At 35.5% G+C, this 24,319-nt stretch overlaps 1 protein-coding gene across 1 annotated transcript in view; it reads left to right on the top strand.

Annotated features, from left to right (window-relative positions):
- The window catches only part of csmd2 (CUB and Sushi multiple domains 2), a 385,015-nt gene that overhangs the window by 46,593 nt on the left and 314,103 nt on the right, over positions 1-24,319 (top strand). Inside the window, exon 3 of the mRNA XM_051136347.1 lies at positions 3,376-3,488. Coding sequence (XP_050992304.1) covers positions 3,376-3,488 — 113 coding nt within the window. The remainder of the gene's footprint in view (positions 1-3,375; positions 3,489-24,319) is intronic.

The raw sequence follows: 24,319 nt of genomic DNA, 5'->3' as shown, positions 1-24,319 counted from the left end.
ATTCTATGGAAGCCTGCATAAAAAAAAAGGGGTAATTGCGACTTCTCACAATTCTGACTTTCTCGCAATTGCATGTTTACTACTTGCAATTTGGACTGTTTTCTGTTTTCTCAGTGTAATGTAACTCTCAATTGTGAGTTATGAAGTTAGAATTGGAAGGCATAAACTTGCAAATCTGACTTTTTTTCTCAGAATTGCGTGATAAAAATTTGCAATAGTGAGTTATAAAGTCAGAATTATGAGACAAACTTGCAATTCTGAGATATAAAGTCTCAATTCTGAGAAATAAAGTCACAATTCTGAGAAATAAAATCATAATTGCGAGATATACCTAAAATTTCTGACTTTCTTTCTCAGAATTGGACTGTTGTGAGTTAAGTGAGAATTGAGATATAAACGTGCAATTATGAGCACATATTAGTGTTTTTTTTTTCTTTTTTTCCCTCAGAATTGGATTTAATAACTCAGAACTGCGAGAAAAGCAGTCAGAATTGCAAGATACAAACTTCCACATATCTTGCAATTGTGATTTTATATCACACAGTTCTGATAAAAGTGAGAATGGTGAGAAGTTGCAATAACCTTTTTTTTTATTTATTTTTTAGGAAACGGGCCTTAAAGGGATCATAGGATGTTGCTACAAAGAACATTATTTTGTGTATTTGGTGTAATAAAATGTGTTTATGCAGTTGGAGGTTCAAAAAAACATTATTTTCCACATTATGTACATTTATTGTTGCTCCTCTCTGCCCCACTTTTCTGAAATTTTTACAAACGATTTTTTTAAACGATTTTTACAAAGCTTATCGTTCTGAAAAGCGAGGTGTGCTCTGATTAGCCACCTATCTGCTGCATTGTGATTGGCTGAATACCTCAAGTGTGTGACGGAAATGTTACGCATTTTACCATGTTATGATGCCGTGTCCCACCACGACAAGATGAAAACAATAAAACCCATTATAAATGAGGCATTTGTTGCATCCAGTGACTCATACCGTCTTTGCATTGTGCTACGTAAACATAACACCATGTCTGCATTTGTGATTGTAGAAACAACAAACAAGCAGCACTACTCTACACTGCTCAAAACTCGCGTTTGAATAGTCAGTAAGAAATTGTTCAAATAAAACGTACTTACAGGCTGTGAGTCAGAAGCGCCAGACTGTCCTTGCAATGCGGGAACTGCCCCACTTTATAGTGTGCACAGCTGGCATTGTAGGCTACTCTCCCAGGTTCTGGAAACAGTTCTCTGTAAAATGCACTGCACAGACTTCAGTATTTGCATTGTACTGTTCTGGAACAGTGTTGTAAATATAACTTAACTGATTTCTAGTTGTGTACTCATTTGGTAGGCTAAACAAAGTACTTTCGCTTTCTCAACAAAACGCACAGCGTCACCACAACATGGCGACGGCAGCAACAGTATTACAGCGAGAATAAAAGTTACACCTTCTATCTTTGCGTATACATTTGGGCGGTGTTATGCAAATTTTCCCACACCAAGATGTAGATTTGTGGGGGCGTGTTTGAATGAGCCGTTTTAGGAAGACGAATCTTAACTTTTATATAGAATACCTCTTCGGGTTAGAGACTTTAATTTTTGCAACTTTACAGATCTTATATATGCACAAAAAGTAACATTCCAAAGACTCATGCATCAAATGACCCATTTAATAATAAAGGGATTTTTGTAATATTTCAAATTAGGTAGTATTCACTCGTCCAAGTCATCTACTTCCTGCTTACAGTTTAGCTCAATTAGTTTATTTCTAACAAAGGCATGTGAAATGGCTTAGGCTGCAGCCGGTGACCGGTCGGCGTGTTCGGGCTGATGGAGATTAGATGACAGCTGTGGGATCTGACTGAAAAGGCAAACTGACGCGAGCCCTGGAACATGAACGCTCAGAGCGATGCCTGTAGCTAAAGCTGCATCACACAGTTTAACATCCTGCTCTGCTGACACCCTGGAGGACTATATGGGTCATAGTGGTGCTGTGGGGAAACGCGAGCACATTCGCGCAGTTGTTGAGCACACCTGGCAGCTGGAGGCTCCGTTTTGCTCTAATCTACCCAATAAAAAAAAATAGCCCTCAGGATACATTCATACGGTATACTACAGTTTACTCCACTCTGTTGCAGTTATTAGTACCTTGCCAAAACAAAACATTGCCTTAATGAAGTTTATGATACTATATGTTTATAAATGCAAGCATGTATGGTATAGTTATGATGTATAGTTCACATGTATCAGTTTTTTAATCAGTTTTTCCAAGATAAAAGGAAAAAAGTGTGTTAATGGAGTAAAATTAGACAATATATTACACATTTTAAAGTTGTATTGTAAAAGATTACAATAAATATTTTGCAATAAATATTAAATTTGATCATAATATTACAGTTTTTTTTTTTACAATATTAGTTTTCTTACTGATCCCAAGTTTATTCATATTCATTACATATATATATGTGTGTGTGTGTGTGTGTGTGTATATATATATATATATAATATATATATGTATATGTATGTATGTGTATATATATGTGTGTGTGTGTGTGTGTGTGTGTGTATATGTATGAGTGTCTATATATATATAATTTTTATCAAATACATTTTCTTCATGTCTGAACATATATAAAGATATGATCTTATCTTTTTAAGGAACATTTTACTTTAAAGCACAGTTATGAGTATCTTACCATTATTGATTAGTATAGAGAAAATAAATATTAAAATGTATAATACATACATTTATGTTATATATCTCAAGTATTAGCCTATATAATACATGCTTAATTTATTAATATATTTAATAATATACTTTTATTTATTGTCACCATGACTTTTCTCCCACACTATTAAATTGAATCTTAATACAGAAAACACATAGAAGATACAAATAGAAAACAGTCATAGAAGAGGAGTATTCAAATAATTGAAAGTGTGAGTTGTATTTTTGAATCAATTAATAGATAGCGTCACATCATTGACCTGCATACAGCTGAAAGCAGTGTTGATAGCTTCCATCTGTAACCTCTGACCTGTGAAATAAGCTCTTTTAGCTGCTCTATTGATTGTGATTTTGATAGGTCTGTAAAGCGTTTACTAGCTACCATTCTTATGATTGGTGCATGAGCCGTGGTGTCTCTGGTGGCTCATGCTGCACAGAATTCCCTCACTTATCACCTGTGCTGTCCTAGTTAGCTTTTACACCACTGTAAACAGCTTTTAAAGGGTTTTATTTTCTGTTAAAGCTGGAAATGGAGATTTAGCAGTCTGTTTGGCACTCAAACGTTTGTAGCTGCCAAGCTCCAGTGTTCGGTTTGTATAACAATACTCCGGGTTAACATAAGCTTTGTTCCTTTTCTGCATTTTAGGTTGACGGGGTTTCAACTTCCAGCCCCTATAGTCAGCACAGGGCCGAGACTCACACTATGGCTGCTGTCAGACTACGCCGTAAGTGGCCAGGGCTTCAAAGCCGTGTACGAAGGTAAGAATCATGTATTAATCTTCTCTTTTTTTGTCTCAAGTGAACATTTTCAATTGCTCATCTTTCGTGCAAACCCTGTAATTATGTAAAGTGGACTCTGCGCTAGCTTGTGTGGCATAAACGTAGACTTTTATCTCGTTTTATAGGCTAATTGCATTAATATGCACGGCCAATTTAAAGACTGAGAATCCATGCACAGATTTCCTCTTGCTTCCATGCTGGCTTTTCGTCATATTTCTTTTGATGTGAGTGCTTTATGACCCAAAAAGCAGCTATATTAATGCTCGCTTCAGAGCAGCAGCAAGGAGAATGAATCTACTCTAATTAGATTAATTATCTAATTGAGATTGTAGACTGATGACAGGTGAATCAAGTCCTCTGGGTTCGTCTAGTTCTGCACAGTACTAATGGAAAATAATGTCTGATTTGGATGGTGATCATGGATGTGGTCTATATGGACATGCGTTATGTTTTATGCTTTCAGATCAAGTGTTTCTTTGCATGTTTCTTTCTTTGTCTGATGGTGCTTATGGTAGGTGGTCAACTTGGTTTGTTCAATGTGTTTGTTATGAAATATATGATAAAACAGTCCTAGTTTATAGGTGGATGCCTGGAGTAGGGTTTTTGTGCTGTGTTAAAGAGAACACAATGCTGTGCTTTACTCTGAGACACACAGTGCATATATTTATTCAATTAAAGGTAGGGATGGGCGATAAATCGATAACGATGATTCTCGCAATAAAAAATTCCTTGATGAACTTTTTATAGTTTGATACATGTTCGATATAATATTTATGCAGCAAAGGCGTAACAAAAGAGTGCTAGTCATTTAAAGTGCACCACTCGGACTGTTATCTGCTTGGCTCAAATGTCAAACCATGGTGTGGCGCGAGTTTACTAAAGCAGATGCATTTACTGGCTGATGAGTCTCGGTCATGTGACCACTAAACAGCGCTTTAAGATCCAGTGTGAAGCACTTGAATTCAGCGAACACCACAAATAACTGTTTACAGACAGATGAAACAGCACTGACAAACAGGAGAAACACTGTGCAACGATACAGGAGTAATGGAATATAATTATAGTATTTTTTGTGATTTATTTATACTAAATGTATTTAGAGTACTGTTTTTCATACAAATACGTAGAAACCATATTACATTTTTACCATGGTATTGAGGTGCTATATTTGTGGTTTTAACTGTGATTATCATGATCTAAATGTACGCTACTATGGAAGACCAATGGTTAATAAAAAAAGCCCTCAAAGAGTCAGAATAATTACATTTCCTCATTTAAAAATGAGGTTGCTACAACTGTTATCGTTATTACTGATTTTGATAATGAACATAAATCTACATCTGCATCCTAACTGAAGCTACTACCAAATATGTCATTATAAGAGACAAAACATTGTTATATTATTATTAATATTATCAGTCAACTCAAACTTGTTTCTTGATTTGAAACAATATTACTCATTAGAACATATATATATATATATATATATATATATATATTTTTTTTTTTTTTAAGATATTTATTTTGTTAGGGAAAAATGACTGGAAAAGTGTAACGATTTAAAAAAAAAAAAAAACATGAAGTGTTTGTCATGTTCTGACCATAGAGAATAGCCACAATAACCACAATTAACCATCTGGTTTTTACAACTTTCACATTGGAGCAAAAATCTGCCTTTAAACTTAAAATAAATAACAATTTGACATTTTAACATGATAATTATAAATATTAACTGATATGGAAAAAAAAAAATATATATATACCGTAATTTTTTGGCCATCGCCCAGCCCAAATTAAATGTCAGCCTTTGCGATTTGATAATCGTAATAATATCATGTTTTCAGTTTTACTTTGATTGATCATGCAGCCCCTGTCTAGAGTATAGTCTAATCGCTTGTTAAATCTGACGTAAAGCCTCACCTCTTCCGTGACTCCTGGGTCCAAACGCTCTATCAGATGACACGAGAAAACAAAAAACGGTACTAATTATACACTCACAATGTGATATAATACTACCAAAAAATGATAATCCTACCCTTTAACCCCATACTGTAAATCCCAGATAGCCATACAATGAAAATATAAATATAAATAAATAAATATTTTAAAAAAATTGTGTTTGGGACATTGTGAGCATGGAGACTGTAGTGTACACAGTGAATTTGAAAACGTTTAGCTTAAATGTTAAATATGAATAAACGGTGCTCATAAACGGCTGCTGAGATAGTATTCTCAATGAAATTAGTTGCGGTTTGGACCCGGAAACAGCGTTCATTTGTGCATTTGTTGGACACATTACGTCATCACTTAACATGCCCATAGGTGTTTCCATCACCCAGTTTTTATGTGCATTTTGCAGTATCACAGCAGAAATTAGTGAGGGTAATGTCAAATTTCGGGAACGAAAATCCCTTAATTTTCTATTTTCACTCAAGGTGGTTTTTGACTTGTGTGAAAAAGGGTTAATGCAAATAATGTGAGATGTAAACACATTGACTTTGCATTATGGGACAACATAATCAGAATAACCAGTGGACTGATCTTGTTACACAGCATTTGAAATATTATGGTCATTCGTAAAAGTCTGTCATCAAAGTATTTCTGTATAATTGCCTCCCAGAATTGCCTTTCACGACTGTGTTTCCGAACAGCAGGCATCCACCTCCAAAAGCAATGACCGCATTTATTGCGTTTTATCTGCTCGCTCTGAGGTGAAAGTAATTTATTATATACAAAAATTTACTATTTTGTTCTTTTTGACTTGTTGGATGGAAACGGTGCTTATTCGCAAATTTTTTATGCTATATTCCAAGTTAAACTTGCAACTTTGGATGGAAACCCAGCTTGTATTGACGCAGTGAGTGTATATTCTTATTACAGTTAAGATGGGTGGATTCGTAAACGATTACTTTAATTGGCTTGGATCACTTAGTGTGATATGCTCACCAATAGACGAATAATTAACTTTTATTATAAGACCTAAAGGTTTCTGGCAGGGTCTAAAAATGAATCACAGTTTTGCAGTGACTGATTCTACCATTTGGCAAGCAACAGTTGGAAAAAACATTAAACTACTGCTTTATGTTGTAACTAACTAACATAATGACCTGCCAGAGCAGGTGAAGAGGACAGGAGCGTCCAGAGCCCTGAGCTATGACCTACACCAGTATGGACAAGCCTTATCTCATCCATACGGTTCGGACTAATTCAGTCTGGCACTATAATTATGTGCCACTTCTTGTCACATGACCTTCTGTGGGTCTGCTGAAACACTGTACAGGAGCGGAATTAAAGAGTGATGTATGTAGCACATGCCCCTGGCCCGACTTTCAGTAAAGACAGCACAATAATGAGAAGCCCACAGCTCTTATCAATAGCTCACGGCTGAATAGCGATTTCCTTTGTAACTGTCCTTCACAGTGTGAAGTGTGTGAAGCCATGCACATCAAAAAGAACATCAGCATACCCAATCAACAATTTGTTTTATCCTATAATGATACTCTGTCCTGTACAGTATGGAATTGTAATGAAGAGTTTTACACTTTTTTCAGGGATGCACATGCGCGTACCAACATAGTTGACAGCTATTAATGCACACTTACTGTAGTATAATGTATAATATTTTTATTCAAGATGAAAGCATAAATATAGGCTACGCTTTACTGAAAATGCATGAATGTGAATCAGTCGAGCAGAAATAAATGGGAAAGTGATACAACGGGACATGAAATCAATTGTTTGGGACAAGCAGCCTTTTGATGTTTTTTTTTTTTTTTTTTTTTTTTTTTTTTCCCATATTTATTATATATTTTCATACAGCTCATTAGTTGTTGCACTTTTCCATGCACCATTTCCTCAAAGGAAGGTGTCTAAATGAGCTCACTATGTCCATGTTTTAGTTTATACTAGAGTCTAAGTGTGAGATTCTCCTCCTCCAAAAAAAAAAACGAGAAAACACTAATTTCAGCCATGCTCTCTGCTCTGGTTGAGGAGGTGGAGTTGAGGGGGAAGGATAATGGTTATAAATGAGGGCTCTGCGTCTTCATTTTGCATCTGGATTCTTCCTCTTTATCCTCTCGGAAAAAAAAGCCCCCCGGCGTGATGGTGAAACATTAGGGGCATTATGAGCAGTGCTATCAATTAACGCTCTCAATCAAGCCCCAATGCAGCTGCCACTCTCCGTTAAGGGAGCCACCCGTTGCACAAGCCCTGCGTTTTCTTCTCTGCTAGCTCTGGCGAGAACCCATCTTGAACTAAAGCAAGAGCAATCTAGCGCTGTAATGAAAGTCTATATGACAGAGAGACACAATCTCAATCACAGCTGGCTGAATAGATGACACCAAATTAAAAAAAGAGGAATGAAAAACCTGAATGAACCACTTGTGGTTTATTTAATGTTTTTTCGATATGTGGACTAGAAATGTTTATATGTACGTGCTGTTTTTGTTAATGGAAATTATATAGCAAAATAATTAGGGTTGTTAAGATTCGAGTACTCTATTTTTTAAAAACTTGACTGCAATTTGCCCATGTTGAGTAAGTGGCAAAATATAAGTGGCGCAATCCCCAAACGAGAATCCATGAAATGCATTGTTAGACCGTTTTCCAAGGCTGCATATATATATTAGACCCATTTAAAAATCATAATAAAGCATAATGCTAGTTTGAATTCACAAATTCTACGATTCAGTTAGGTTATATATGTGTATCTCAGAGTGGCTCCATTCACAGTAAATGCTGCTCCACACAAACTGTTATCATGTATGCGTGTAGAGCATCTCAAACTCCATCTCTGCACATTGCTGTGAGGTTGGGTTTATTATAACATTCATCTGGGAATGCAACGTGCGGCATTTCATCATGTAAGGTAAATCATTTGTAAACCTATGCAAACACAGGAGAATGCATCAGTATCTTTCTAAATATGCTAACTGTTCGTCACATTTTCAAAATAAAAGCTCAAACCCTCACTCTTAGTTCATACATTTTGATATCCACATATTCAAGTGATTTGTTATAATGCATAATGTACATTAGCTCTATTGTTTACAATACATTTTATATATTTTAACAGATTGTTCAATAAAACCGTATTATTACTTGCTTTTGATACTTTGAACTAATTATTATTGTCTAATTGCTATTTTATATGTATTTTACAAGCTATTGTTCGATTGGGTCTGTTTTTATTATTTTTTTTATGATTATTCAATTATTTGATTAATCATCATAAAAATTGCCCAAATACTCAATCACTAAAATAATTGATAGGGACAGTCCTAAAAATAATTTCTGCATTTTATGCTGAATCCACTTTAAATTAGATTTACTTCCCACTGTAACAATTTCAACCAAATGTCTAATGTTATCAAGTATATTTAAAATATTTAATGCAAAAATATGCAAGTTTTTCCTTAGTGCTGTCAAACAGTCAATTGAGATTAATCACCGCCAATAAAAAGTTTGTTTACATTTGTGTGTGTACCGTGTATTTTTATTACTGTATGTATATATAAATACACACACACACACATACATGTATATATTTAAAAATATTTGTGTGTGTATATATATATATATATATATATATATATATTTATATTTATATTTGTATATATTTATTTATATTTATATTTGTATAGAATTTACATTATACATATAAATATTTTATAGATAAATATTATATTTACCTTAAATACATGCATGTGTATGTATTTATATATACACATTATAAATTTAAACACTATACACACGCATATATTATGTAAACACAAACTTTTATTTTGGCTTCAATTAATCACGATTAATCATTTGACAGCTCTAGTTTTCCACCATTTTTTTTAAGTGAATGCAAGGCTGAATATTTTTCTTTTGATCATTTTAGTAATATGCATAAATATTATATCTTATAGTAATACACAGCAATATTTACAAAAGCAGTTAGTGACTTTAATGACAGACTTTGAATATGTTTAAGTGATGTCAGTTTTGAACTGATTCACTGAAGTGGATAGTTTGAACTAATTCATGGAGATTAATTTTGTTTTAAAATCATTGCAATATGCACAGTGTTGCCCAGCAAAATGATTACAAATAAATTAACTTTTGCTAACAAGTGAAATGGACTCAAACAACCGTGCAAGTATTTCATCTCAGCATGAGTTTGATTGCTTCTCAATAATACTTTGTTTTTATGTGTTTCAGTATCAAGATTTATATCTAACTTCCAGGAATATGAACGCCCTGTTTTAACCCTATTAACTGGAACAATGTATAAGAGAACAAAGGAAGATTAATGTTAAGATAAGATACAGACTTGAAAGGTTAGTACAAAACGTCCTGTTAAAAATAAGAAGCGTAACCAAAATTATGGTCATTTTTAATCTGTTGCCTGCAAGTTTGGACTTTTACTTATGAGTCTGTCACAAACCAATGATTCAAGCAACCTTTGAATAATTCTTGGTTGAGATTTTTAGATTAAACAGCAAAATCTTTAATCAGCTTTAATCAGCATTGCCACTAACACGGATGTTTAATCAGCAGTGCATTTTACAATGACCATTACAGCAACTTTCTTGGGAATAAAGCTGAACATTGCAGAGGTAAGCAGCTGTTTGTGTTAAGAGAGGTGTTTTGGGAGAAATATAGTGCACCGTTTGTTCGTTTGGGTTACAGCCAAGCAACTCCACGTAATTTAATGTTTAGCACGACACACCACTAATTAATAGCATTATTCTGAAAGTCACTGTGAATAGACCACTTAACTAAAACGCATCACTATGATGAATGTACTCATCGCCGGCGTTCGCTGCCGGAGCTGGTAAAAGAGCAGGCTTGTGCTTTATATCCTGTGAACGCACACACACAAAGACATCAGTGATATACACCTGTGCACAGATGCACACACACTCTCAATTTCTCATCAAGGTTCGTATCTCCTCATAATTCAAGCTCGATTCCTCCTCACCTGCCTGACAGGATTGCGATCATATCCTCTTTGAGAGTTTAACAGGAGCTCACATGAAAGAGCCGTTTCAGCACTCTTCCTACCAACTCACACACACACACACACACACACACACACACACATACATCTCTGCAGGCGGGGAGTGGACTTGTTAAAGAGACCCCCTGCTTTTCTAATCGATATTTTCGCTGATTCAGAGAGAGTTTGGCCGTGCTCTCTGTGGGAGAATGCCGCTCCTTGTTGTCCTCTAAAAGCACATGTGTAGCGCCGCCGTAGCTCTCTTAAGTGGATTGGTGAGAGGTGTGAGATTAAATGTATATAGGAGCTGATGGGAACGTGGGATTTTGATCCTCGTATGGAGTAATCACCTAAAGATGTTCTCCTCATTGGTTCTCCAGCTTGGTGCATTAACCCATGCTTATTGAATATTTTAGGCAGTGAAGAGCACAACACAGGTTTCTGGTGCATAGCCTGCTGTTTCTATTTGCTAGGTGTTGCCTGTTCCTAATTTTATTTCTAAATAATGACTGATGACTATGTAATCGAACTTTGGACTTGTTTCTCTTTTTTCATGTTTGTCCTTCATTCTGTTGGTCGGACTCTGTTCGTTGGTTGGTCTGTCTATTCTGTCTTTTGTTCTGTTTATTTTTTTTTATTATTCTGTCTGCTGTTCTGTCTGTTTGTCTGTCTGTTTTGTTTATCTATTTTTTTTTTTTTTTTTTTTTTTGTCTGTCATTCTGTGTATCTCACTTTTTATCATTTTGTCTGTCTGACTGTCAGCTGTTCTGTCTATCATTTTGTCTGCTGTCTGGTGTTCTTTTCTAGTAATCATTCTCTCATTCTGTCTGTCTATCTGTATCTCTGTCTCTCTGTCTATCAGTCCAACTTTTGTTCTCTCTATTATTCTAACATTCTGTGTGTTCTTTTGTCTTTGTCTTTTTGGATTTTTTTTTGTTGTTGTTTTCCCCATTATTCTGTTTGTCGTTCTGTGTTCTATGCACTGTTCCATCGTTCTGTTGGTTTTTCCTCTCTGTTGTTCTGTAGTTCTGTCTGTTGTACTATCTATCCTTGTATGGGACTGTCTATTGTTCTGTCTGTTGTTCTGTGAATTTATTGTTCTGTCACTGTCATTCTTAGATTTTGTCTGTCATTCTGTCTGTCTGTTGTTCTGTCTCTCTGTCGTTGTTGTCATTCTTGTCCATCTATTATTCTGTCTCTCTATCATTACGGGTTCTGTCTGTCATTCACTTTGTCCGTCTGTCCATCTGTCGTTCTGTCTCTATCGTTCTTGGGTTCTGTCTGTTGTTCTGTTTGTCATTCTGTCCATCTATTGTTCCACTCTCTGTCATTCTTGGGTTCTGTCTGTCATACTGTCTGTCACTCTTGTCCATCTTTGTTCTGTCTCTGTATCATTCTGGGTTCTGTCTGTGATTTACTTTGTCCTTCTGTCCGTATGTTGTTGTTTGTCATTCTCGGGTTCTGTCTGTTGTTCTGTTTATTCTTTCCATCTGCCAGTCTCTCTCTCTGCCATTCTTAGGTTTTGTTTTTTGTTCTGTCTATCTTTCTGTGTGCTGTTTTGTCTGTCATTTTGTCTTTTTCTGTCTGTCTATTGGGAAAGCAATAATACAGTTAACCAACGGTTCAACACATGCCTTGTTTTTTAAATATGGTTTTCGGTTCAGTCTGATTGTTTTTATTTATTTTTTATTTTTTTAATAACAAATAATAAATCTTGTCCGTCTTTAGTTCTCTCTATCATTCTTGGTTCTGTCTTTCATTCACTTTGTCTGTCTGTTCATCTGTCGTTCTGTCTCTGTCATTCTTGGGTTGTGTCTGTCGTTCTGTCCATCTGTTGTTCCGTCTCTGTCATACTGGGTTCTGTCTGTTGTATTGTCTGTCATTCTGTCCATCTGTTATTCTGTCTCTATCATTCTTGGGTTCTGTCTGTTGTCCGGTTTGTCATTCTGTCCCTCTGTTGTTCTGTCTCTATCATACTGGGTTCTGTCTGTTGTTTTGTTTGTCATTCTGTCCATCTATTATTTTGTCTCGTTGATATTCTTGTGTTCTGTCTGTCATACTGTCTGTCACTCTTGTCCATGTTTTGTTCTGTCTCTGTATCATTCTCGGTTCTGTCTGTCATTCACTTTGTCCTTCTGTCCATTTGTTTGTCATTCTTGGGTTCTGTCTGTTGTTCTGTTTGTCATTCTTTTCATCTCTCAGTCTCTCTCTCTGCCATTCTTAGGTTTCATTTGTTGTTCTGTCTGTCTTTGTGTTTGTGCTGTTTTGTCTGTCATTTTGTTTATTTTTAATTACAACAATATACAACAACAATACAGTTAACCAACGGTTCATTACATACCTTGTTTTTTTAACCATGGTTTTTGTTGAGTCTGATGGCTTGTCACATCTGGTTGTTTTTTTTTGTTTTGTTTTGTTTTGTTTTAATTAACAAATTAACAGAAAAAAAAAAAAAAAAAAAAAAACAAACAAACAAAAAAAAAAAAAACTTCTGTACTCATCTGTACACTAGAGAAGCACATGATTATATGTCTACTTCAAATTAAAATGCATCTAAATTTAAACACACTAAATTAAAAAAAAAAAAACACACACTGGGCAAATGCATTTTAAACTGTGGATGTCGTAGCAAACAATATAATATTGAGGCATCCTTGCCGTCTGACATGCTGGGGTTCTATGTGTTGTTCTGTCGCTCTATCCATTATTCTAAGGTTCTGTCTATCTGAAGTGGGATGATGTAGTCACTTCATTATTGCAAAATAAATGATTTTAGAATGAAGTAAGTCCTGATCCTGGGTTTATTTTGCATTAACAGCTATTGTGCAGTAGTTCTTTACTGTGATCATTCTCCCAAAAATGAAAATTCTGTCATTAATTACTCAACTTCATGTCTTTCCAAAGCCATAAGACCTTCGTTCATCCTCAGAACACAAATTAAGATATTTCTGATGAAATCTTAGAGCTTTCGGACCCTGCATTGTCAGCAACACAACTGACATGTTCAAGGCCCAGAAAGGTAGTAAGGAACATCGATAAAATAGTCCATGTGATATCAGTGGTTCAACCTGAATTTTATGAATTTACGAGTATGCTTTGTGCACAAAGAAAATGAAAATAACTTTATTCAACAGTTTCTTCTTTTTCATGTCGGTTTTCAAAGCGAGTTCACGAGAGTACCACAACTTCATAACATTACGTTTGAACCACTGATGCGTTGCTGTCTATGCAGGGCCAGAAAGCTCTCGGATTTCATCAAAAATATCTTGATTTGTGTTTTGAGATGAACGAAGATCTTACGCATTTGAACGGCATGAGGGTGAGTAATTAATGACAGAATTGTCATTTTTGGGTAAATTATCCCTTTAAATGAAATATGGAGTGTTAATGCAGACACGTAACCTGCTATCAGAGCAGCGACCTAGTAGTTAACATCATGCATGCTGACACATTGAGTGATCACATTTTCCTCTCTTCTTCCCATCATTTCTTCTGTTCTCTTTCTGTATCTCTCTGTCCCCATGTGTCAAACTGGCAAAATACAAACATTATTTTTAGGCAGTTGCCATTCTTGCATACTTTACTCTGCAAAAAGCAGTACTGGTGAGTGGGCGCGTGATGAGCTTCACATGTGTAGGCGTGATACTGAGGCATTCTGATGTCACTGTCAGTGTTTACACCGTGTTTGCCCCATGCTTACGTACCCTACGATGAGTGTGCTTTTCATAAGCGTGACAGAAACACAATTAAGCGCTCCTTTTGTGCTCTTCAACTCAAACAAATGGCTTTGAAAACAGATCCTCACCCACTCAGGGACTATGTCATGCTGTTGTCGCTGAGCCAGTCATTAAAACCTTTACCCCAATAATCAGTGAGCAGATGTCATTTTTGAGAGGCCACTGAACCGTTGGTAGCGGAACGGAGGCAGACTCTCCACCCATTCCTCATTCTTCATCATCTGCTCAGCTGATTCATGTGCTCTCTCTCGCTCAGTGCTGTTTGATTTTTGTTTATTCTCATTCAAATGGTTTGTTTCCGCATGACTGACAGCAAGATAACAAATGGGTTTATGCGTGGCTAATTTTGAATCCACCAAATAATTAAATGAAATGACATGGACTTGAGGTGGATTTTACTGTTGTTAGGTAAATGCATTCTCTATCCCGTGAGTTTTACAGTGACTTGTCTTCTGAGACCATGACTCTGATGTTGCCAATGGCTCTGTGTTACTGATATGTGTCCTCAGAACGTCATAGAGAAACATGGTCTACTTACGATGTTATCAAGATTTTTACATAAACTACTTTATGTTTTGGAAGTAATAGGCTAGTTTCTGTTCTGTTTTGGCCCCCCTCATCAGAATGCCCTGTTTGAATCTGCATGGAGATTTGTAGACTTGGAAGTAAACACCCACTGCTGCTATTGGCTAACAGTTGTGTTTGTTTGACAGCCTACATCCTTCATAGGTGGACACTGCTGTGTTTTAGGGTAAAAATGCAAGTACATATCAAACGATCTGTTATAATAGACAAAGCAATAGTGACCATGTAATAAATAATATTTTTAGTTTTAATCTTTTTGAAAATCATCCGTCCGTTCTTACTGGCGTGGTCTAGAACTTAATTAAAAATAAACTTCATCCACTCTTTCCTAATGTTGGGATCAGAAGGAAGGCATGGCAAAGACAGTTTGGCACTGCACAGAGTCTTGTTGTCTTCCGAACCATCTTTATTGTTTGGATTCTACCTAAATTTGCATTCACCTCTCGTTATTTACACTACATGCTCGAATCAGTGGGTGAAGCTAAACAGGCAGTGATGTAGAAACAGGCGTTGACTACCTTCTGTGGAGGCGGGGTTTAGCTACACTATTACATAATAAAGTGCCATTTTCCACAACCTGTCATTTTGGCAGATTGGCTTCAGTATAAGTTTTTAGACCAGAACCAGAAAGTTTTGAGTTCTGAAACTTACAGGATGTTTTTATAGTACAATGACCTCTTATATGTCAAAAGATTAAGGGAATTTCAATTCCTCGGTTGATGACCTCTTTTTAAATAATTGCTTTTAGTTTAGTTTAGTTGTAAGTGTTTTATTTGTAACTTTTTATTGTTAATAAACGGATAGTTCACCCAAAAATGAAAATGAGCCCATTATTTACTCACACTCCAAGCATCCCAGGTATATATGACTTCATTCTTTCAGACGAATCCAATCAGAGTTATATTAAAAAATTATCCTGGCACTTCCAAGCTTTATCATGGCAATAGGCGGTTAGGTGTTTCTCTTCATCATTCCAAAACAAGTCCAATAAAGTGCATCCATCCATAATAAAAAAATGCCTCACATGGGTCCGGGGGGTGAATAAAGGCCTCCTGTAGTGAATCAGTGCATTTCTGTAAGAAAAATATCCATATTCAAAACGTAACAATCACTTAAATCTAGCTTGCGGCAACTAGTCGTACCCAGAAGCAGCTCCGGGTGGAGGACGTAGGATGTTGGCGTTGCGTATGCACTGGTGAGTCTCACGCAAACCAACGTTTGTTTACAGGAGTAAAGGAAGCAAGGTTTCCTTACTTTAGCAAAGGAAAACCATTTTCTTCTTGGTTTATATTGAAATCCTCTGACATTTTTCTTTATAAATCCTCATTTTGAACTTCTAATTCATAACAAGTGCTGTGTTTACGTATTTCATGGCACGTTCGCGTTTGTCACTTTATTGGACTTGGTTTGGACTGATGAAGAAAAACACCCGCCCTTTACCAGTCTAAAGCTTGGAAATGCAAGGATAATTTTTATATAACTCAAGATTGGATTTTTCTGAAAGAATGAAGTTATATACACCTAGGATGACTGGAGGGTGAGTAAATAATGGGCTAATTTTCAGTTTTGGGTGAACCTTTCTTTTAAGAAAAAATAGCATAGAATTAATTTATCAGTTGTTGGCCTCATTGTGAATATACATGTCGGTTTTCCGTTTTGGCCGAAATTGTAATATCAGTGTGTCTCTATTCACATCACCAGAAAAAGACATCAGGGAGAGACGCACGACAGTGTAATTAGCCAAAAAAAAAAAAAATCCCTTACAGACTGCCACTGATAAGGGTGTATTTAAAGCAAGCATTTGTTTGCGTGTGTGTGTATGTATGTGTAGGCAGAAAATAATTCCTCCCAACCCCCCATTGTTGGAGCAGATGTGTGCATGTCATTCAATTCATTTTCACTACAATTTAAAACAAGAAGATTTTTTTTTATTATTTAAATTACACTTTTTGTAACGTTAAGAAGATTTCGATTGCGCTGACTGAGGAGGAGTTTGACTGTTCGCCTGGCCTTTCCATCTGTTGTTTCAGTTGTTCTCCATTCACTCCTTCCCTCTTGTGAAAATGTGATGGGAGTATTACGTGTTCAGTTCATGACAATTTAACGCATGGTTTGCGAATTGCCCAGCGGATTCAATTATCAGCCTCACTTTAATTGTAGTATTTAGCACTTTGCCAATAGGAAAATGTGTACCAGTAAATATACAACATTCAGCAGACCACACAGTGTACGTCTTGTTACCATGAGCATTAATTGATTTTTCAGTTAAATACGGAATAGAGAGATGCCACTATTTGCAGTCTTCAGACAGTGCACTTTAAGCTTGTGCTCTATTTAGGACAGAATTGATAATGCCTTTAAAATTCCAAATGAATTCCGTGAATTTTAATTAAATTCAGATTGAAGGTGCAGAACTGTAATTCAAATTTAATTTTAATTCAAATTTCAATTTAGAATTTTGTCCTGGTGCAGCTGTTTTATCAGGGCCATTCTACAGAAATGGTGCAAACCACTGTCCCACAACCAAAAAACACATTTAAGCATTTAAGTATTCAAATCTTAGATGTTTACTAAGAACCTTCTATTATCTATTGAAACCCACAATAATATTCAATATTAGTTAGCTTAATATATATATATCTAATCATCATTTAATGTGATTTTTCTCATAGCTACAAGGTGTGAGTAGATAGGTCCCATCATTTTAAGTTAAAAAGTCGTGAAACTTTAAGGAACGTCACTGCCGAGCACCTTTTTCTGCAATTAAGCACACTTTTTTTGGGATTTATTTCATAACCTTTAGTTTTTATATGTGTACCACTTTTCAGAATTGTGCTGATTAGCATCTTTGAGCTAGATTCAGAATTGTATCTAAAATTGTCACTACGGAAACACCCATCTTTTGGGTGTTATCCCATAAAATTGTCAGTACCAAGTCGGGACAGTCATCGTTTTGGTTGTGACAAAAGGGAGCACACAATCCTCACATTTGGGGGGGGGAAATCATAATAATTTAGTACAGTTATGCAAATATTTTGTATTTTAGTATGTTTTGGTGTTTTAGTTTGCAAGTTAAAATTTTGTAATGTTATGTGGTTGCAACCAAAGCTTTACTGTCACTACCGAAAATGTGCAGTCATTAACAAAACATTGAATGTTTTGTCAAAAATAAAGAATACTGAATTATCATTATATTTATGGTATTTTTTGGCTCAGTGTATATTCAAACTAATGAATCCTTAACTTTGAAATCAGTATGATCAAATTTTTGCCTTTTACAAAGTAAAAATAGATTCAAAATACAACAAATCTCATAAATATTGAAATATTGTTAAACATGTAATTGTTATTGATTCACCTCTGAATATTAACTGCACAATCACTATAAATGTGTACCTTGGATATTATATAATTTGCACACATACAGATTTTTTGGAAAAAGACGTTTTTCTCGAGACGTTTATAACTCTGAATTTGGACCAATTCTGTAAATTGGCCCATATACACTCTTTTTCCTTTCAGCCTCACAACTTTTTGCTGCTCTCCTGTTAGAATTTTGGAAGGCAAAACTGAATTAGATCTTCAGTGAAGGTGATTATTAAGAGGATCTATTAGGAGACCCAGCACTGCATTAGTCTCAGATGTGCGTAATGGCCGTCTACTAAGAGCACCCATAACTATTTTGATGGCCTGTGATGAGTTCCGTATCTTCTGAAATGCGCGGTCCTCTGATATCCAAAGTACCAAAATGCCTCCACCTAAATAAACAAAGCACATAATGACACGGTAGTCTACATTTTGGCTCTTCACTTTTGGTCCCCATGGCAACACTTTGAAATGTTTGAATGCTTGGACATCTTCTGTCTCTCTCCTGCAATTCTCATTTGAAAATGAATGACTGCAAACACGAAGCAAACAACTTTCTTCTCCCCTTCTATCGAGTTGAATTTCTTTCCATCTGTTCTTTTATTTTCTTTGCTCCATCGCCTGAATTGTGCTGTTGATATTATTCACGTTACAGAAGTTTCATTATTATATTTTTTTCTGAATTACATGCAATGTTTTATAAAATCCCATTAAAGCATTAAAAAATGAAAATTTCCTCATTTACTAGCTCTCATGTTGTTCCAAACCCATAAGACTTTCTTCATTCAGTCAGAAATAAAAAGAAGAATCGGTCTTAAATGGACAGTTCACACAGAAATTAAAATTCCATCATTATTTTCTCATCTTCATGTCATTCCAAACCTATATCACTTTTGTTCTTTGTGCAATACAAAAGAAAAGACTTTGAAGAATGTTAGTAATTAACCAAAAACACTGATGATTTTGTTTTTTTGTAAGATATCTTCTATATTCCACAGACGATAGTAAATCACACAGGTTTGAAACGACATGAAGGTGAGAGAATGATGACAGGAATTTTTGGGACATGGTCACCATTCACTTTTATTGTGTTGGAAAAAGCAGCTTGGACATTCTGTTAAGTATCTCCTTTTGTGTTCTACCAATGAAGGAACATCACACAGGTATTGAGGATATGAGGATGGGTAAATTGTGGCATTTTCAAGTACTACTTTTAAATATGCCTCTATTCAGAAGCACTTCTAATCATGAAGTTCTAGGCATCACGGGCTCAGTGGTCCTTCATAAACCCCTTCACTGTTAACAGAGGTGTATGAGCAGCTCGGGTGTGGAAGATCAAAACCCAGTCAAGCATAAAGAAATGGGCTGTAATTGAAAAGCGCAACACATCCCTTTAAATGAAAGTGTTTGCCAAATGAAACCATAAAGACAAGACCTTAGCAATGCTTTGGATCCTTTCCCAGCCTCTAAATGTTCCCTTTTCACATGAGACCTGCTAAGCTTGCTTTTGGCATTACAGGTGTGTCTTTCTGTGGTGTGTGTTTGTGTGAGGTCCGAAAAAGGAAGGTAATTGAGCTTCTACAAGAAAAATGAGCTTCCATGAGAACATAATCACTGCATGCTTTTGGGAGCTGTGAAGATTAGCAGTAGATTTGTTGATTTCAATTATGGTCTACCTTTGTGGTGAAGTGTTGCTTGCCAGATATTTAAATGGTCATCAGTCAATTATAGTGCATTGTAATGTATACATACATGTCCGAACTCAAGGCCAGTTATTGTGTTTGTATGGTTTGACATTATATATGACCTTGGGGCACAAAACCAGTTATTAGGGTAAATTTTTTGTATACATGAAGCTGAATAAATAAGCTTTCCATTGATGTATGGTTTGTTAAGATAGAAAATTTTATCCTGAGATACAGCTATTTGAAAATCTGGAATCTGAGGGTGGAAACAAATTAAAATAGTGAGAAAATCGCCTAGAAAATCTATCTTTTTTTATTTTTTTTATTTTGTTTTAAATATATTTGTCATTGGTAACTTTTTAAATATGATTGTTAAGCAGTAGTTTTACTAAAGTGACACCAGCTCAAATCATACGTTATATGCTTCATGAATGGATATTTTTAATTGAAGATAAATAATGACTCATATCATAATCAGACTGATTCATAAACACACTACACAATACTTCCCCTTAGAAAATTGTCATAAGAACTAATTAAACTAAATACATGGTTTATATTGCTGAAAAGTCATTTTGTTGTTTAATGTAATTCTATAATGCAATCACAACAGAATGATTTGATTCTGGTAATGTTTGTCAAAGTAATTATGGTATTTCTTTAGGCTGCATTAAAACAGTAATTAATTAAATTGAACTTATTACACGAGATAGGTGGTCTGTTATTTAAAAAAAAAAAAAAAAAAAAAAAAAAAAAAAATTAACAATAACTCAAATTGATTAAAAAATTCACTTCCAGAATAAAGATTTCCTGATAATTTACCCACCCCCATGTCTTCCAAGATGTTCATGTCTTTCTTTCTTCAATCAAAAAGAAATGAAAGTTTTTGAGGAAAACTTTCTATGATTTTTCTCTATGTAGTAGACTTTAGTGGGAGCCAACAGGTTGAAGGTCCAAATTGCATTTTCAATGCAGCTTCAAAGGGCTCGACACAATCCCAGCCAAGGAACAGTGGTCTTATCTAGTGAAAAAAATAAAAAAGTATATACTTTTTAACCACAAATGCTTGTCTTGCACTAGCTCGACTTCACACATTATGTAGTCACATTGGAAAGGTAACATTACGTAGGTGGAAGTACCGACCCAGTGTTTACAAAGCAAACATGCAAAGAAAGTCATACACCTTTTACAAAAAAAAAGGTAAATCAATGACGCTGGATGATTTTGAAGTTAGAGGAGAAAATGAGATGGTCCCTATCTTTTTGAACCACAGTGCACAGATAAAGAACTAACAGAGTGAGCTTTCCAACATGATTACGCTATGCGTGACGTTGTAGACAGGCATCGCAGCACTAGTGCAGAATAAGCATTTGTGGTTAAAATGTATATACATTTTTATTTATTTATTCATTTTTTAGAAAATGACAGATTTTGCTATATTCCATGGGTGAGATCATGTAGAGCCCTTTGAAGCTGCAATGAAACTGCAATTTAGATCTTCAACCCGTTAAAACCTATTAAAGTCCACTATATGGAGAAAAATCCTGGAAGTTTTTCCTTAAAAACCTTGGTTTCTTTTCAACTGAAGAAAGACATGAACATTTCACATGATATGGGGGTGAGTAAATTATCAGGAAATTTGAATTTCCTAATCCTTTCAAACGATTCTTATGCAATTTCCCAACATTATATATTTGCCTTATTAACTCCTTTTTTTATTTCTTCCCGCATCACTAAAAGTGATTCACAGATGATCATATCACATAACTGTTAGTCATGATCTATTTAAAGTTTTATTGTTTCCCCTCTCATCTGAAATAGACCCACTTATTTGATTAAATGTGACTAGTGGCTACAGGCTTGCTTTAAGCGGTTTAATGTGTATAAATAAAACACACACTTAGAGCACATACATTAATGTAGTGTGCGGGTGACATTAACAGACATATTGTTGCCAAGGCTTAAAAAAAAAAAAAAAGCAAGCAGACGTTCTCAGTCTGAAATTAATGCAGTAGGCCACTTATTAGCAGCCTCTGCTGCCTTCATATTACCCTGAATGGCTTTCATTTGATTTCCAGCAGTAGCCCAGGGCCTTGACGTATTTCTGTCACTCACACACTTAACCTTTCACCTTTAAAGTAGAGTCTGCATATACTTCTCACTTTAGTAATACTGGTGCCTCATTATTACAACTCAAAAATATGGGTGGCTGGAATTTTAATGCATTGGTGAGTTTAAAATAGCAATTAGTTAATTGCAGACACTGAACAAAAACTCTTAAGTCATCTCATGCATCCAATCACATCTGTAATTAAACAAAACAGACTTAACCTCAGGGTCTTTTTTTAATAATGTGGCACCAGTGTTGGCTCACTTGGTAAAAAAGGATAAAGAAATAAAGCACAACTTATAAACAACATTAGTTGTGCTTTATCTGTAACTATATAATATATTGTATATATAGAGGCATTTGTATAGTCCTTGATATTGGGTTGAGTTGAGCTAGTCTTGGGAGCAGCTGACGGTTTGGTATGGTACATTAGCATGTGGTCGATAAATAGTGTGCTTGAAGATTAGCCACCCATTGAAGGCCACTTCTCCAGCCTGACCCAGATCTTCCAGCAGATGAGGGATGGCATTGTTCTTGGCAGCGGGTAGCCAGTGCCGCTTCCCACCTGCCTCAATCCTGAGAGTCTTCTGGATGTTTTTGCAGAATAAACTGGGCTAATGGTGTGTGGCAGCATGGAGGCCTGCAGAGGACTGAGATGAGGCCTGGGGCAGGATACGGGCATTAAGGGTCGCAGGAAAGTGCCTGATGTGCTCCTGTTGAAGTGCCATATCAAAGTCCTGTGCTGAAACGAGATCTGCAGTTGAAACGGCAAGTTAGAAACAAGCCCAAGATCATTCTAAGATATTATACCATAGGTAACCCCAGAGACATGCTTAAGAGATGGGCGAATATGAGTAGGAGAAATCATAAAATTTGATATAGTGACTGTAGGAATGCATTTGAGTTAAAAGAGTTATACTTGTTTCCTATAGAATAGCTGCCAGTGGGATTTTCCAATTTGGCCACTGAATGAACTAACTTGCCTTAAAGGGATTTTGGCACCATATCATTTTGTTTGCATTGCTCTGGGTATTTTCCTTGTAGATATGTTAGCTTTTTTAGTGGGTTGTGTGCGAGTGAGATTTCACTGTGCCCTTTAATTTCGCTCACTCCATGACTGTCAGAGTGTTTCATCATAAGTCAAATACAGAGTAAGCTTTGGTTTCATTGCTGTGCAAATGGTTGTATCTTATAAATGAAATGACATGAAGATGAGTAAATGATGACAGAGCTTTCATTTAAGCCTCAATAATAAGGATCTAGTTCAGATTTTTTTTTTTTTCCTGCCAAAATTTTCACAATCCCCGACACAGAAGAATATATTCTTCAGTTTCCATTACATGTCATTTTCTTTACTTTATTGACTTTTTCTTTCCATAAAGAACATATGCAACAAACTGGTTATACAGCTATAAAGTTATGCAAGTTATATAGCCAAAATATACTTTCAAACACTCACTGGTGCTCCAGCAGGAAACATGATGCATTGAGAGCCAGGGATGAAAACTTTTTTGAGTTTGAAGATAAGGGTAAATTATTTATTTTGTATTCTAGGAAACATGTAAGAATCTTCTGTAGCTTCTGAAGGACAGTACTAAATAAAATAAATATATGATATGTGTAGGCAAAATAAGAAAGATTTACGCATCTTTATTCTGTTTAAAAGTTTACACCCCTGGCTCTTAATACATGGTTTTTCCTTCTGGAGCATCAGTGAGCATTTGAACCTTCTGTAATAGTTGCATGTAAGTCCTTCAGTTGTCCTCAGTGAGAAAAAATGGATCTCATAATCTCATAGTCATTGGTGAAAAGCATTCAAATACACAAAAATGCTGGAAAACCAAAGAATTTGTGGGACCTGAAGGATTTTTCTGAAGAACAGCAGAGAGTTTACAAGGGACTCATGAACAACTATCACTAAACAAACAAACAAACAAAGGTAACGCTTTAGATTACAACCCGCAAAGAACTACGTAAGTAAACAGAATTTACGGTGTATGTTTCTGTAATTATAGTGTACCTATAAAGTACGTACATGTAGGTATAAGGGAACAATATGTTATATTTGGGTAATAAGGGGATAACAAACCAGATATTCAACCTGCAAAGAACTACATAAATATACTGAATTTACGGTGTACGTTTCTGTAATTATAGTGAACTTATTAGTACGTATGTGTAGGTATAAGAGAACAATAGGCTATGTTACGTTTTGGTAATTCGGGGGTAACAACCAGATATACAACCTGCAAAGAACTGCGCAAGTAAACTGAAGTTACAGTGTATGTTTCGTATTTATATTGTACCTACGTGTAAGTATAAGGGAACAATATGTTACGTTT

Source organism: Labeo rohita, chromosome 19 (genome assembly GCF_022985175.1).
Source record: "Labeo rohita strain BAU-BD-2019 chromosome 19, IGBB_LRoh.1.0, whole genome shotgun sequence".
Classification (NCBI taxonomy): domain Eukaryota; kingdom Metazoa; phylum Chordata; class Actinopteri; order Cypriniformes; family Cyprinidae; genus Labeo; species Labeo rohita.
Note: the sequence above shows the minus strand (reverse complement) of the source record. Positions and strands in the feature narration are given on the sequence as shown.